A 16271-nucleotide genomic window follows, 5' to 3' on the forward strand; every position below is an offset into this window, starting at 1 on the left:
CAACAATATACAGCATTACGCCGGTGAAAGGAGGGAATCCCTTTCTGATGGCCATTTCCCTTGTGGGGTCCCAGCCACACCGGGGGACCAGCACTTCCAGGCTTTCAGGAGACTGAAAGCACTTGGACAGTCTGCTCGTGTCAGGGGCAGCAGAGACGTCAACGGCAATTACTGGATTCTTTGTGTCGTTTTCTCCAGACTAACAGGTCGAACTGACTCCCATCATGCCACACTCAACTGAACATACCCTGATCACTGCAGCTCACCGTCTTTTGGCCAGCAAAAACCTTGCAGGAGACCTTGTTAACTGTCACCAGTGTTGGCACTAACACATTATTGTGTTATAGGAATGTTGTGTTTTGTAGTGCCATAACGCGTTCCTTTGCCGAAATTACCAACGCGTCATTACTGTGATCATTACATCACTATATCATTACATGCACATTACTCATTACTTCACATTCACAACTCTTTAAAAAGTTTAAAAAGCAGTGTTCACAATACGCATTAAACGCTTCCGTGGTGGATGTGAAAAAAATGGCAGCTATAATGGCTGCTATCGATGACGGTCCAGGTGTGGGATTCCCATTGTGGACGTGTTCTCATTATGTTTCCTTTTTAGCTATAAAAGTGGTGTGCAAGCTATGTGGAGGCTCGAAAACACTATGCACGTCCAAAACGTGCAATTTCTGGCAAAACGTCTTCAGAAAGTGCACGCGTTGATCGACCAAGCTGGTGGGAAAAGAGATAGATAAGTTACACTGCACACATAGTTTTAGATTATTATTCAAATAAGACCTTTTGATGTGGATGTTGACCAGATATTTGATATGGGTCACATGTGCGGATAGTGATGATTTTAAATTCTTCCCCAGGATCAATACAGACCTCAGTTTTAAAGAACTGGAGCTCTCTGTCAAGTGTTTTATGCTTCATGCTTCACAGGGTCAATACATGCTCCTGGATTATGTGTCACTATTTTAATGTACTTGTTTAACAATGTATGGTGTCGGTGTATTACAGTGAGATGATTTAAACAACTTTAGGTTAAACAGAAATTCAAAATGCGTTCAATCAAAGGTCATCGCGATTAGTCGACTAATTGAAAAAAAATAAGCCCCTCAGTCGTGGGTGAGAGGAAGTCTTTACACCTTGGATTTCATCACTACCAGCTGGAGCTTCACAAGCTTGATGCACAAAACTGAGGTGTGTTAGTGTTTGGAGCTACGACTGCTGAAGTTCGTAAAAAAAAAAAAAAAAAGTTTATGGATTATTCACTTTACCTGCCACTATATAAGGGGATTTTTAGCTATTTTAAATAAAAAAAATAATCCGTCTAAGAAAACAATTCCATCTGTTCTGTAGCTCTCGTAGGCCCACTGAACACTGTGGTTTGGTCCCACACTGTCACAGCTCAGCTCCACTGTCTCTCCACCATTCACATACAGAGGCTCATGATCTCTCATCTTCTGGTCATCACACACCAAGAGCGTGGAGTTCCTGAGTCCAGCACTGCTGCTGGTACTGATCTGAGTGGGAAACAGCCAGAGGGTCGATGTCATAATAGTAGTCTGAAGAGTTCCAAAGCACCTGTTTTGAAGGTAAACGAAGGGCTGAGTCAAAACAGGGCCCAACACTGCTGTAAGATCAGCCACCTGACAGCAGAATGTGGTGCTGAGTCAGCACACCTGTGCCCACAGTGCAGTGGGTCCAAGGTGCACTTCATCACCACAGTTGGACTCTGTCATATGACTTGTATGATTTCACTGCCCCACCACCAAAAAAATGATAATTTTTTCTTTCGATATTGTTACACATGAAGTGTAAGTCATACAGGCGAGTTCAATAACAATTTGGGTGGAGAAACAGAGTAGAGAAATCTGCAAATATATGTGGGCAAAAAAGTAACTTTGGACCTTCCCAGTCTCGAGACACAGATCCGTTCCAGACATGTCTTATCTGCTGTGTTCATGAGCTGAACTTCTCCTGCGGCTCAGTGTTTTCCACTGTTGTGTTGTGAAACGTTCTGCGTTGTGTAAAAGGGAGTGTAAACCACGTGTTTGGGATGAAGCCTCGCCCATCATGAACCTTGATATAAGACTGAGAGTGAATGTGGTGGTGTTAGAAGAGCAAACTCAAGCTCTTCACACGGACCTGCGCAGACACAGACATGAGTGAGGAGAGAACCCACGCTCCCTGATCCGGGTCGTGACCTCTGACATGTTTATTCTTTGTTTTAGGGCACGCAGACATCACGTCGGTGAATCCCCGCGGGGCGTCTGAGGAGACCTCTGGCCAGGATAACCTGGATTACTATGGTAAGAAGTCCGTTCAGATTCACGATCCAGACTTATTCAGGGTCAAAAGGTAAGGTCATCTTCATCGCAGCATTTAAACAGGAACAATAGAGGCGGTGTCAGTCGCCGCATCGATAGAATGACGTCACTTCAAATCCGTGATTCTCACTTATTCTCATTTGTCGAGACGACTCCAGAATATTGCGCAACCCTGCCATCAGATGGTGATATATGGCATTATGTAACTGGCATGTCGAGCCCTATAACGCCCTTGTGTAGAAGGTGGAGATGCATTGAAGAGAGAAAAAGAGACAAGACTGTTGACGTGTGTATTTTGCAATTGAACCATGCATCATGTTATTTGCATGGTTCTCGCATGAGGGTACATGGTTTTAGCAGCCAGTCATAGACCACGCAGTGAGTCCACGCTCAACCTCTCTGCTTGGAAGTGTGGTGCGGTCGCAAGGTTCTGAGGTTGGTTCAGTGTGGAGAGAAAAGACTAGGAGCAGTAACGGTCAGGTGTTCTACGGTTGGGAAGACGCCTAAAGTTCAGGGCAAGCTTCCTACTGTAGAAGATGGTGAGCCAACTGTTTTGAAGGAAGATCATCACAGAGAGATAACCACCTTCACACACATTATTCATTTACATAACAGCTAAAGTGGACCATTCCACAAGTCTCAGACAGCAAAGAAACAAAACTGGAAGCAACTGGAATTCTTGAAGCTCATGACCAGTGTATTCTTTCGAATCTAGCGTCTTCTAATTGTGGTCCAGGTGCTGTTACTAGAAAACATCTTTGTTACTGTGTAATTCTTTCTTGTAAACGGGTTACACGTGACCTGCGGGTGGGTGGCAGTAGATGGCATCCATCTCATAGAACCACAGTCACCGCGTTGGTAGTCGTGCTTTGTTTCTCATGACACGGAGAGTGAAACATCACGTACCACCGTCATTTCAACATTTTTTGGGAAGGCGCTCTTGTTTTCCATGCTACTTCATATGCTGTGACGCACGAGGCGCACGTGGGCTTCTGTCCATTCATACCTGTTCACCTGCAGTGATCATGTGATCTCCTCACAGGGGTGGACGCCTCGGAGGCGATGGCCAAAACTGACCTGGAACAGATACTGGACCACTACGACATGATTATAGATACCACTGCTGAATGGAAAGTTGACCCGCACCTGATCGCCGGGATCATCTCCAGAGAGTCCCGCGCTGGAAACGCTCTGGTCAACGGCTGGGGGGACCACGGCAACGCTTTCGGACTCATGCAGGTGCGAGAGGTCTCTTGGGCCTCTCTCAGGCTCCTTCACCGTCCTCTCTGCAGGTCGATGTCACCGCGACCGTAGGAAGCCAGACAGTGTGTTTTGTTTTGACCAAGAAAATAACTGAAAATACGTAATACTGAGCACCTTGATTTATCCACGCTGCTTTCACTACATGCTTGAACACAGTGACAATAGAGAGGAGTTTTATCAGTGGCCCGATGCAGATAATAGTCCTGGTGTCTCCCTCCTCTCTGTTCTCCTCATGCAGACAGCTGCAGGATCACAGCAGTCAAAACAGTTCATTTAAGTTAATCTGTCTGTCAATGAAATCCAATGTTTATCAGCCTAATAATGGTGAAAGTATGCTAGTTACCAAACGCACACTTAGTGAGTCCAGGTCCACTTCAATGACTCCAGTTCGACAGCATCAGTCTCCTGCTGCACCTCAGTGTTCTGGGAGTTTAGTGCCCAGCATTTATCACGTTTGTGTGGAGTCGTTTCCGGCATCTAGTGCTGAGTCACGTGAGGCGAGAAGCTCACCCCCCACGGAGAACTTCTCGGGACCAGGTGCAGCTCCAGGCAGGATTAAGTTCGCGACCAAACCCGGTTTGCTTGTGTTCACATATGAAAAGCCCCTCAATCTCACTGCTGCTCTCACCATCTCTATCCTCCCTGCAGGTCGACAAACGACACCACAACCTCCAAGCTGAATGGAACAGTAAGGAACATCTGGACCAGGGCATTGAGATCCTAGTGGGTTTCATGGATGAAATTAAAAAGATGTTTCCCGAGTGGAGCGGCGGGAAGCAGCTGAGAGGTTTGTGTCAGAGAGAAGAGAGTCCGACCCACAATCCCAGATTTGTGCTGGTGTGTCTGTGAGGTGTCTGTGCGTGGCCCCCACCTGTGAGTTAGCGTGTGTATGTTCACTAAGGGCGCTTTCACACTGCAGGTTCACTGCATCATTCAAAAACAACTTCTGAAACTCCCAGAACACTGAGGTGACCTGATATTATTGACAGACAGATTTGCTTAAATGAATAAGGCTCTTACAGTAACTGTTTTCACTGCTGTGGGCTCGCCGCAGCGCAGCTGTCTGCATGAGGAGAACAGCGAAGAGAAAAGATGATGATTTTTCACAAGTTACTGAAGATCACCAGACTATTCATTGATCATTTCTGGAGTCTCGATCTGTACTTAAATGATTAAAACCTTCTAGATTGTCAGTAATCTCCCTCACTTTGTTCAACATGTTGTGAGAGCAGCGTGAGTCAGTCAAGATGCTCCGTATTGTGCGGCTTGTTTTAGTTTTGGCTGTGAAATGCCACATTCTGTTCCAGCCGTGGCAGAGCTTCGTCATCGGATCATATCTGAGCTGACGACAACTCGTAGTGCTAAGAAGTGAGCGATAAATAAGGAGGTCAAGCCGGTGGTGGTAAATAGGTTGTCGTACAACTGTTGACGACTTCCTTGAAACGGCTTCGTCGTGGGTCACAAACCAGCTATTTTGCGCAGAGCGCCGCCAGCTGAGCAGCAAAAAGGGGACATCACCTGAGGTGCAGAGGCGCGTGGCTGCACAGCAAGGGGGTGAATCAGACTCAGGCCACCCGAGACAGAACCCCCAGTGTGAAAAGCCCATAACTTGTCCTAGACCACAAGTCCCCTGTTGAGTGACCCTCTCCTCCCTGCAGGGGCACTCGCCGCCTACAACAAAGGACCTGACAATGTCCGTAAAGCGGTTGATGAAGGACGTGATGTGGACTACTACACCACAGGCCAGGACTACTCCAGCGACGTGATGGCCCGAGCCCAGTGGTACATGAAACACTGTGATGCCATCGAATCCGATGGTCCGCCTCCATTGGTAATGAAGTCCGTGGCATTCGCAAAAAAGACGGGTGGAAACGTGGGTGCACCAATTGGTGCTGCAGTGGGTGCAGCAGTGGGTGGGCCAGGGGGTGCAGCGGTGGGTGCAGTAGTGGGTGGGGCAGTGGCTAATGAAGTGGCTAAGAAGGCTGGCAAGAAGTAGGCCCAGGTCCCTCATCATACACTACTATCACAATGTTTTGTTCACAATAACAAAAGTATCACGATACAGCAATTCTGCGATTATCGATTCCATCCACGATACAACACATTATCTCATTGACTGCACTGAATCTATATCAGAGGAAACATTGTCCATCAATTTCATCTGAATATTATCCGAGTAAAGCAAAATATGCGCAGCACATTGGCTGTTCTGTCCGGTCACTGAGTGCTTTTTCATGGAGGGAACAGCTGATTGCTCTCTCTCTGTAGTACAGGAGGTGGCGACGTGCTGTACCCCAAACCAAACCAAAATATGTTCAAGTCTCTTCTGCTGAATAAAGTCTGTGTTCAACCCAGTTAATACATTTGTCCTCAGTTACCTTTATCCTACTTTGTGGGGACAAATTCTTGACACTATCCTTATGACCCTATGACTTTGTGAGGACATTTGTGTCATGACTCTGCTCCCGTTCTTGTCCCTTGAGCCATGTTTTGGTTTCTCCCGCCTCCCTTCCGGATTCTTTGGCACACGGCTGGAGCCAATCTACCTCTGATCACCCTAATTACAAAAACACCTGGACTCCAGCACCGTGTGCCAGATCGTTTTCTCGCTTTGTTCCCCCGGATAGACGTCTTCTAGTTTCTTGGACTTTCTCCTTGCCCCCTGTGACTGTCTCTCCTAGTTCCTGCGTTTCTCCCATTGTTCCGTTTCCTGGGATTTGGACTCCTCTTGTTCCCCGTGGTAACTCCTGATTCTCGTGGCTCTCCTGTGTTCGGTTTCTCGTTCTGTTTGCTAGCGAGCTTATTTTCCTGGTTCTCGTGGCTCTCCTTGTTTCCTGTGATTCTGGTTCGTTTGACTCTCCCGGTTTTGTGACTTTTTCCATTGGACTCTCCTTTTGCTCCTGTGACTCCTGTGGTAACTCCTCGTTTCTTGTGGCTCTCCTTGTGCTCTAGTTTGTTCATTTTGATTACTGTCTTGTATTCTGGTGCCTGAGTTCGTGTTTTGGTTTCTTCCTGTTTCCGTGTGCTTCCTGGTTTCATTTGTGAATTAAGTTAGTTTTCTCCCGGTTCGGTGACGCTTTCGGTTGTGATTCACTTAATTATTAAATATCTATTTTTGACTCCCTCCTGCCTCCTGTGCCTATTGCCACTTGCGCTTGGGTCCCACTCCACATCCTCTACACGTGACATTCGCTCCACGTTCTTCGAAATGTAACAATTTGGCTGGAACCCACGGGGTGAAGCCTAAATTTGAGGATGAAGAAAATAACTCATTATAAATGGGTCAGTCTTGGTTTTTAATGTTGGATGCCCGACAAGTTGTTTTTAAGTCACTTTTTGTTTTGAAAAGATTTTTTGTCTGCTGCCATTGTGTCAGGACTTTTTTTTTTTTTTTTTTTTTTTCCCCTGGTGTTCATGATTTGATGTGGTCCAATATTTTCTTCAAAGGTCCTTGTAAGAACTTTAGGATTCTTCCAAGAGATCCTGTTAAACTTGATGGTTGCCATGGTGATGAGACAAACAAAGTGGCATTACCTTGTCAATGACGTCATGGTGTTTAGAGAAAGATGGACGCCAAATAAAGCACATTACAGGGAAGAGATTGAGCGTGAGGAAGCGGAGCAGAGGTCAGCGGTGTCGTCCAGGAAGAACCGATGATCCCCCCTGCTCTCAGGATGACCTCAGCGAGGATGCTGGAGCAGAGGAGCAGCAGTGCAGCCATGGTGTCGCCTGTGAGGGGACTCAACGCTGACAGCTTTGCTTCTATCTCAACACCATCAGCTGCTTCGTGCAACTGAATGTCAGATCAGGAGGAGGCTGCATGCTACTTCCTGTTCGCTTGATCAGGTGTGAAAAGCGGCGGCGCAGAAACCAGCGTCACAGAGCAGCAGCACTTCACGTGACCACATTCGGACACTATCCAGGGCAAGTGTGAAACCCGGGAATTAATCTTGTTTAGAGGATTCGACCCACTAGTCCAGGCCTGGCCAACCTGAGGCTTCTGAGCCGCATGCGGCTCTTTGCACACTTTTATGCGGCTCTTTACAGAATGAGCCACGAACTGGCTGTGATTTTGGTCAAGTTGCTATTCAGATGATTGTTTATACAGGAAATAAGATGAAAAAGTAAGAGCTATTCCAACAAAATATCAAAATATTGTTCAAAGACTGTGACATGAGTTTAACTTTGGAACATAAACAATAAACCTGGCCGCACGTGCTCCAAGCCGCCGCCCCCCGGCTCAGAGCACGTTCAATGCCGATGTGATCCACGGTCCTATGACCGTCATCAGATCCGCGATCAACACGATTTAACATGACCTAGTTCCACGTTTCACTTTGTCATTCCCTAAACTAAACGTATGGCATGTGTTTCACCTATTATTCATTGTTGATCATTGTGGAGTCTGTTTAATTCAGTGGAGTGAAGATGAGACTGTCCAGTCTGCAGCGTCGCTCACATAACACAGACTGGGGAGATGTTATTGGTAACATGAGGCACGTAAAAATATATATATATATATATAAAAAAATATAGAAGATATCACACATTTCTATCGACGCCACTTGATATTCCGATTTTAAAATGTATGAATTTTAAAAATACATGCACAAGAGACATATGCCGGAAGCAAAGCAGCAACCTTGTGATACACGGGGATGTGCTTTAACTGCTATACTGCCACGAAGTCACGTGACCAGCTGTTCAGGTGAGCCTTACAGCCTTACATATTTGTAGGATGTGGCTCTTTTCAGCAACACAGTAAAACAATGTGGCTCCTAGCCTCCGACTGGTTGGCCACCCCTGCACTAGTCTTTCACCAGCGGCCTGTTGGGCCATAAAATCAGAGTGTCAGTGGCCCCCGCATCAGACAGGAAACGCAACTGTTTTCCCTCCAATTTTGGGCCAGTGTCATTCATTCATTGAAGCCGCATTTTAGTTTCCTCCTCCAGAGAGTCTCAACCACAGGGTCAGTGTTTTTGTCAGCAGTCCAGTCGCCACTGTAGATGGCGCTGTCTTTCAGCCCTGACTGTGTGTGTTCTTGTACTTCTATCATTGTGAGTACCAGTGTGAGTTTTTAAACAACAGAGTGAGGACATTTTGGCCACTCCTCACTTCTTTAACCCTCATTTTCAGGATTAAAACTAAATTAAAACACGGTCATTATAACTGGGTTTTACTGGTTAAGTTTAGCCTTTTGCTTTAGATGTTTAAATTAAGGGTTAGAGGCTGGGGAGAGGATGATGGCAATGAGTGGCCTAAAAAAACGTAAGCTCTATTGATAAAAGTTATCAATTGAAAGTGAAAACAAATACGTTTGAGGGGGATATACATGGTGGTAGGAGGCATGATGCTAACTTTTGGGGTCGTCACTCGGAAATTCTGGGTTTTGAAGGCAGAATTTTTGTTATAAAGTCTGAAGTTTCCGTATTCCACAACAGGGGTGAAACAGCTCGCCCAGGTGGTGTGAAGCTATATTGCAACTTGAAGGTCACTGACTGACTAATTTAAAAAAAGAAATGTGTTTATGTAATTCAGGAATGTTTCTTTGTATTTAAATAAACATAGCTCAATGTCTGCGGCCTCTGGTCCATTTTAAAAAACGATTCAAAAAATGAATTCCAGAGTGAAAAATAAATCCTGTAAAAGTTAAAAAATTAATCAAATTAAATTATAAAATAAAAATAACTCATGGAGATAAACTTATATACAGAATAAGACAAACATTAACAAAATGCATAATATAATTTCTGACTCTGTTACACAGACGTGCAGAGCTCCACTGAAACGCATTGTTTCCACAGGCACTAACTCACTTCTCTGTTTACAAAGGGCTGCGTCTCAACAGGACCAGACACTGCTGTAAGCTCAGCCCCTCACAACTTGTACCATCCGGAGTAAAAGGGGTGAGGTTTCCTGTGGGGACAATAGAAGTCGCTGACAGAACTGTTTAAAAATATATATATATATTTTTCCCTGTCTCGAGACACAGATCGGTTCCAGACATGTCTTATCAGCGGTGTTCATGAGCTGATCTTCTTCACTGTTGTGTTGTGAAAGGTTCTGCAGAGAGCACAGACAGACTAATAAAGCATATCCATCTGCACATTCAGGAAAAAATGTGAAGCCAAGGAAGCCGAGTTCCTGTAAACCACGTGTTTGGGATGAAGCCACGCCCATAAGGAACCCTGCTATAAGACTGAGAGTGAAAGTAGTGATGTCAGAGGAGCAAACTCAAGCGCTTCACACGGACCTGCGCAGACACAGACATGAGTGAGGAGGGAACCCACGCTCCCTGATCCGGGTCGTGACCTCTGACATGTTTAGTCTTTGTTTTAGGGCACGCAGACATCACGTCGGTGAATCCCCGCGGGGCGTCTGAGGAGACCTCTGGCCAGGATAACCTGGATTACTATGGTAAGAAGTCCGTTCAGATTCACGATCCAGACTTATTCAGGGTCAAAAGGTAATGTCATCTTCATCGCACCATTTAAACAGGGACAATAGAGGCGGTGTCAGTCGCCGCATCGATAGAATGACGTCACTTCAAATCCGTGATTCTCACTTATTCTCATTTGTTGAGACGACTCCAGAATATTGCGCAACCCTGCCATCAGATGGTGATATATGGCATTATGTAACTGGCATGTCGAGCCCTATAACGCCCTTGTGTAGAAGGTGGAGATGCATTGAAGAGAGAAAAAGAGACAAGACTGTTGACGTGTGTATTTTGCAATTGAACCATGCATCATGTTGTTTGCATGGTTCTCGCATGAGGGTACATGGTTTTAGCAGCCAGTCAGAGGCCACGCAGTGAGTCCACGCTCAACCTCTCTGCTTGGAAGTGTGGTGCGGTCGCAAGGTTCTTCCAGTTCTTTTCTGATCTCAGCCAGAGAAGCTAAGCAGGAAAAGGTCATCAGTGAGGTTGGTTCAATGTGGAGAGAAAAGAGTCAGAGCAGTTACTCGTGGATGATCTGGAAGTAGGTGAGGGAACGAGAGAGAAAGGCAGGCTAACTGGTTGCATCTGGAGTGGGGGCGTCGTTCTCCGTGTTGATATAGAAACCGCAACACACCAGACCATAACGGTGGGAAGAACCCTGAAGTTCAGGGCAAGCTTCCTGCTGTAGAAGATGGTGAGCCAACTGCTGTGAGGGAAGATCATCACGGAGAGATAACCACCTTCACACACATTATACATTTACATAACAGCTAAAGTGGACCGTTCCACAAGTCTCAGACAGCAAAGAAACAAAACTGTAACAACTGGAATTCTTGAATTTCCGATGCTCATGACAAGTGGATCCTTTCAAATCTAGTGTCTTCTAATTCTGATCCAGGTGTCATTACACGAAAAGTTGTTGTTGTCACTGTGTAATTCTTTCTATGGGTTACACCTGACCTGCAGGTCGGTGGCAGATGCCATCCATCTCATCGAACCACAGTCACCATGTTGGAAGTCGTGCTTAGTTTCTCATGACATTGCGTCACAGAGAGTGAAACACCATGTACCACCATCCGTTCAATGATTTTCAGGAAGGCGCGCTTGTTTTCCGTGTCGCCTCATACACTGTGTCGCACCAAGACACACGTGGCCTTGTGTCCATTCATACCTGTTCAGCTTCTGTGGTCATGTGATCTCCTCACAGGGGTGAAGGCCTCGGAAGAGATGGCCAAAACGGACCTGGAACGGATGAAGAAATACTACGACATGATTAAAGAAGTCGCAGATGAGTGGAATGTTGATCCGTACCTGATCGCCGGGATCATCTCCAGAGAGTCCCGTGCTGGAAACGCTCTGGTCAACGGCTGGGGGGACAACAACAACGCTTTCGGACTCATGCAGGTGCGAGAGGTCTCTTGGGCCTCTCTCAGGCTCCTTCACCGTCCTCTCTGCAGGTCGACGTCACCCCGACCGTAGGAAGCCTATAGCTGAAAGACGCTGCGTATTACGGAACGTCTTGCTTTATCCACGCTGCTCTCACTACATGTTGAACACAGTGAGAGAGATCACTGACGATCGAGAAGAGTGAAAGAGAGAAAAAACTAGTGTCTTCCTCCTCTCTGTTCTCCTCATGCAGACAGCTGCAGGATCACCACAGTGAAAACATTTCATTCATTTAAGTAAATCTGTCTGTCAATGAAATCCAATGTTTATCAGCCTAATAATGGTAAAAGTATGCTAGTTACCAAACGCACACATAGTGAGTCCAGGTCCACTTCAATGACTCCAGTTCGGCAGCATCAGTCTCCTGCTGCACCTCAGTGTTCTGGGAGTTTAGTGCCCGGCATTTATCATGTTGGTGTGGAGTTGTGCTGTGCACGTAGTTTCCGGCATCTAGCGCTGAGTCGCCTGAGGCGAGAAGCTCACCCCCCGCGGAGAGCTTTCTGGGACCAGGTGCAACTCTCCAGGCAGGATCAACTCCGCGACCAAACCCGGTTTGCTTGTGTTCACGTCAGACTTTTGAGCACACTCTCCAGTCCACAGTGTGAAACGCCCCTCAGTATCACTGCTGCTCTCACCTTCTCCGTCCTCCCTGCAGGTCGACAAACGATACCACACACCCAAAGGTAAATGGAACAGTAGGAGTCATCTGGACCAGGCCACTGAGATCCTGGTGGATTTCATCGATGAAATTAAAAAGATGTATCCCAAGTGGAGCGGCGGGAAGCAGCTGAGAGGTTTGTGTCAGAGAGAAGAGAGTCGGACCCACAATCCCAGATCTGTGCTGGTGTGTCTGTGTGTGGCCTCCACCTTTGTGAGTTAGACTGTGTGTGTGTTCACTAATTTGTCCTAGACCACAAACTCCCTGGTGAGTGACCCTCTCCTTCCGGCAGGGGCCCTCGCCGCCTACAACAAAGGACCTAACAGTGTCCGTAAAGCGGTTTATGAAGGACGTGATATCGACTACTACACCACATGCCAGGACTACTCCAGCGACGTGATGGCCCGAGCCCAGTGGTATCGCAGTCAGGATGTCTCCTGGTGGTCCTGTGTGATTTCATGAGTTTGAGAGGAGCTGCTCTGGTGCGACTAGAAAAAAATCTGGTGCAGTACAGTATTTTTTTTTGTGCCCAACATGATGAATTTTAGATCAAGGATGGTTGGTTACTGGTCTCTGGTTCCTCTCCGTTGTTAAAAGGTCCATCTTCAGCTAAAAGGATGTCATAGATGGAGGAACCATGAAAAAAAAAAAAAATACAATATGTATAAAAAAACTCTTTTTATTTACTATAAACATTGAGTATTTTGACTCAGCACAACAAACATTAAAACATCATAATAACCCTGTACTTGGAAGCGAAGCCTGCCTACCTTTCACATTTGGACCGGACAGTACCAACACTCAGTACCCGGGTAATTTGTTTGATAGTTTTTGGTCATTTGTTCAATAATAAGTTTAAAATGTTACGTCCAACTGTTAGTATTGTTTCATCGCAGATTTGCAGTTGTCTCACAAATGAACACCCTCATCCCATTTACTTACATGTTCTTTAAATAACGCAGACATTACACCTACTGGGGTGAAATAATGTCTTTAACCACAAATGAAGTTGCAGCGCTGGGACATCTGATGAGAGAGAAGAGGCTGTCTCCTTGGCTTTTGAAAAAACGGCCACTGTTCTGGTCCCGTAAAAGGAAACAAACATTGACGTTGCACAGTAGGAGGAACCGACGGTTACAAGTGCAAGCTCAATCTTAAACGCTTGACATGTGACACTGGAAAAGTCCTTGCACGTCGACAGCGATGCAACAAAATGTCACGAAAATTGCAAAAAATTCAGATGTGAAAATTGACGCGGCTGTCTTTGCTCAACCATACCAGGATCAGTAGTATGTTGTTCTACTTTCCTCAGGTTTTCGACAGTATTCTTTCTTGATGTCTCAGTGAGGAAGGTCCCTGTCAGAAGCACAGCAACTCGGCTGTACCACAGGTGTCCTCGGTGCCTTCATGTGACGTCTTGTTTCAGCATGACCAGGGAAATTAACTTATCAAATCAACTTCAGCTTTAGACCTCAGCGGCCGCTCAGTAGTGGCTTGGAGGAAGTCATTACACCTTGGATTTCAGCACCTCCTGCTGGAGGTTCACAAGCCTGGTGCAGAAAACTGAGGTGTGTTCGGAGCTACTCAAGTTTGTTTAAAAAAAAAACCCTGTGTGTCATTCATTTTACCTGTCACAGTAATATAATGTGAAGGGTTTTTGAAGGGTGAGATTTATTTTTTTATTTACATACATACATTGCCAATTGACCAGTGTTTATTCCTGCTCAGTGTCGCGGGGAGTTCTGGAGTCTATCCGAGCGGTTGTTCGGCGAGACGCAGAAATCCGCCCTGAACAGGTCGCCAGTCCAAAGGGGCCATTTTCGAGTGTCCAATTAACCTAGTGAGCATGTTTTAGGGCTGTGGGAGGAAACCTGAGAATATGGAGAAAACCCACGCACACATGGGGAGAACTTGCAAACTCCATGCAGAAAGGTGGTCCGACCCGGGGATCAAACCTGTAAACTTCTTAGGCGCCGTGTGGCCTATTTTTTAAAAATGTATTGTTTATTTATTCTTTTCATCGCCTGACAGCAATCTTTTTTTTTCCCAAAACAAAACCAGTGTGCATAAAATAAAACTGTCATTGGTGCGTTTATGTACACTTGGCACAAGTAACTACATTTTTGGAAACAATGTCAATATGTGCAACCGAGTTTTTCATGTCAGTTGAACAGCCTTTCTGTGCTGATGAAGCAGCGAAGGACAGTCAGGAGACCGTCAACCCACTGACCCTGAACCAGGCAGCTCCTTCTTTGCAACAGTGAAGCCGCAACAGGCGACAGCAGAAAGTCACACGCATGATGGACGTCCTAAACGCTTGTCATAGGTGAAAACATCTGGGAAAACAAGCTTTTCTCTTGATGAATATACGTTTGCGCAGTTCAGACAGTGGTTACATACTGTGTCATCAAAGCTTATAGGTCTTGACTTGCATAAAGCATCCGGAGTCAAACCATCGGCTTCTGCGCATCAGAATCTCATAACAAAGATTTTCTGTGTCGGCCCAGTACCAACGATGTTATTACTGGTAACACGAGGCACGAGACACAGATAAATCCGGTCCAAATCTGGTCAGATTTTCTAGATATGAACAGAATAAATATCTCATTTTGTAGATAGTAAATCTCATCTGACCAAGCTGTGCTGGGATTTCATGCACACTCTTTGTCACGGCTGTCTGTGCGGCTGGACCCGGATGCAGTGTGTGCTGGTCGACAGAAGGCTCAGGAGACAACACTAAATGTCATGGCTCGTCTGGGATGTTGAACCCAACAGCTGGATTGAAGTAGGTTTACAGATGACACGGAAGAACGAGGATAATTAACAATGTGTTGATACAATAGTATAACACAAAGACGGACTGGAATAATAAACTGAGGACGACACACCAAACGAGGAGTGAATTTGATTTAATTTTGACACTTTACTCTCCAGACAACAGGGAACCTTTGTCAGTGCAGGAGTTCCTGGTCCACTAATCCCACTGATGCACAAGACACGTGGCAGCTAGGATGAGAACAACAACAACAACAAACATGGTGGAATCCCTGAACCAAAGCAAACAAAAGCATCTGTTTGCTTTTGTTCAGGGAGGTTTTTCACTACACAATGTCCAGGGTTTCCACTACACTGAATGTACTTGAAATTCTTATGAAATTGAAATTTTTATACAAATATTTTCAAGACATTAAAAGGGCTTTAGTTTGAATAAAGTGATATAAATAGCCACCATCGTGATTTATTGTGCTATTCAGAATCAGAATAGAATTTATTGCCATGGTCAGTGGGGGTCTCACCAACTAGGAAAGTGCTTCGAAATAAAGTGCTGTTTATAAATAAAATAAAATAAAAGACAGAAGAATTGCTTAAGATTTGGAAGATCCTCATTTGTGTGGTTCCCTTTAGGCATTTTACATGTCACTTTAGAATGTTCCCTCAGGTTTTGCATTGATCCACCCACATGTAACAAAATGTATGTGAAATACAAAGAGCTAGAAGTGTCAGAGCTTTCACACATCAAATACCATCTGCTCAGTGACATTCTCACCATGGCCGCCGGCCACTGTCATGTAACAGCATCGCCATACGTCAAAGTCTCATGCTGACTGAGGCTTAACCTTGTGGATACCAGCGAATATGCCCTCAGGGGTAGGTGTGCCTCCAAGAATCGGTCCACACAAGTATAGGTGTAAACACACATACACACATGTGTTTGTTTCGCTACTTTTGTGAGGACCTCTCATGGCCATAACCCCTTCCACAGCCTCTGCCCGTAAACACATCCACAGTACATGGCTCACCTGAACCAGGACTCTGAACCGAACCGGAACCCAGTTATAGTGACCAAGTTATTTTGAGGTTTTCATCCTTAAATTGAGGCTCAACTTTGCGGGGTCCAGGCAAATGTCCCAACAAAGTCATACGGTCCTCACAAGGAGTGTTTTTGTCATGGCTCCGCTTCCAGGCTCCAAATCCTGGTTTTGGTTTTTTCCCCTCTGTTCATTTGGCACACGGCTGGAGCCGATTAACCTCTAATGACTGGTCTTCAAAAACACCTGGGCTCCAGCAACGTGTGCCAGATCGTTGTCTTTGTTTCCTGCCAGTTCTCCTAGTCCCTGTGTGTTTTCAC

At 45.7% G+C, this 16271-nt stretch overlaps 2 protein-coding genes across 2 annotated transcripts; both read left to right on the forward strand.

Moving 5' to 3' along the window:
• Positions 1-2140: 2140 nt before the first annotated feature.
• Positions 2141-5595, forward strand: LOC128759357 (lysozyme g-like). Its single transcript, XM_053866232.1, has 5 exons — positions 2141-2174; positions 2241-2318; positions 3379-3575; positions 4248-4386; positions 5258-5595. The coding sequence occupies exons 1-5, from the start codon at positions 2171-2173 to the stop codon at positions 5593-5595; spliced, it is 756 nt and encodes a 251-aa protein (XP_053722207.1). The 5' UTR covers positions 2141-2170.
• Positions 5596-9787: 4192 nt separating this feature from the next.
• LOC128759519 (lysozyme g-like) lies at positions 9788-13015 on the forward strand. Its single transcript, XM_053866532.1, has 5 exons — positions 9788-9872; positions 9939-10016; positions 11246-11442; positions 12140-12278; positions 12435-13015. The coding sequence occupies exons 1-5, from the start codon at positions 9869-9871 to the stop codon at positions 12602-12604; spliced, it is 588 nt and encodes a 195-aa protein (XP_053722507.1). The 5' UTR covers positions 9788-9868; the 3' UTR covers positions 12605-13015.
• The last annotated feature ends 3256 nt before the right edge of the window (positions 13016-16271 follow it).

The sequence above is a fragment of the Synchiropus splendidus genome, chromosome 5 (genome assembly GCF_027744825.2).
Source record: "Synchiropus splendidus isolate RoL2022-P1 chromosome 5, RoL_Sspl_1.0, whole genome shotgun sequence".
In the NCBI taxonomy this organism is placed as follows: domain Eukaryota; kingdom Metazoa; phylum Chordata; class Actinopteri; order Syngnathiformes; family Callionymidae; genus Synchiropus; species Synchiropus splendidus.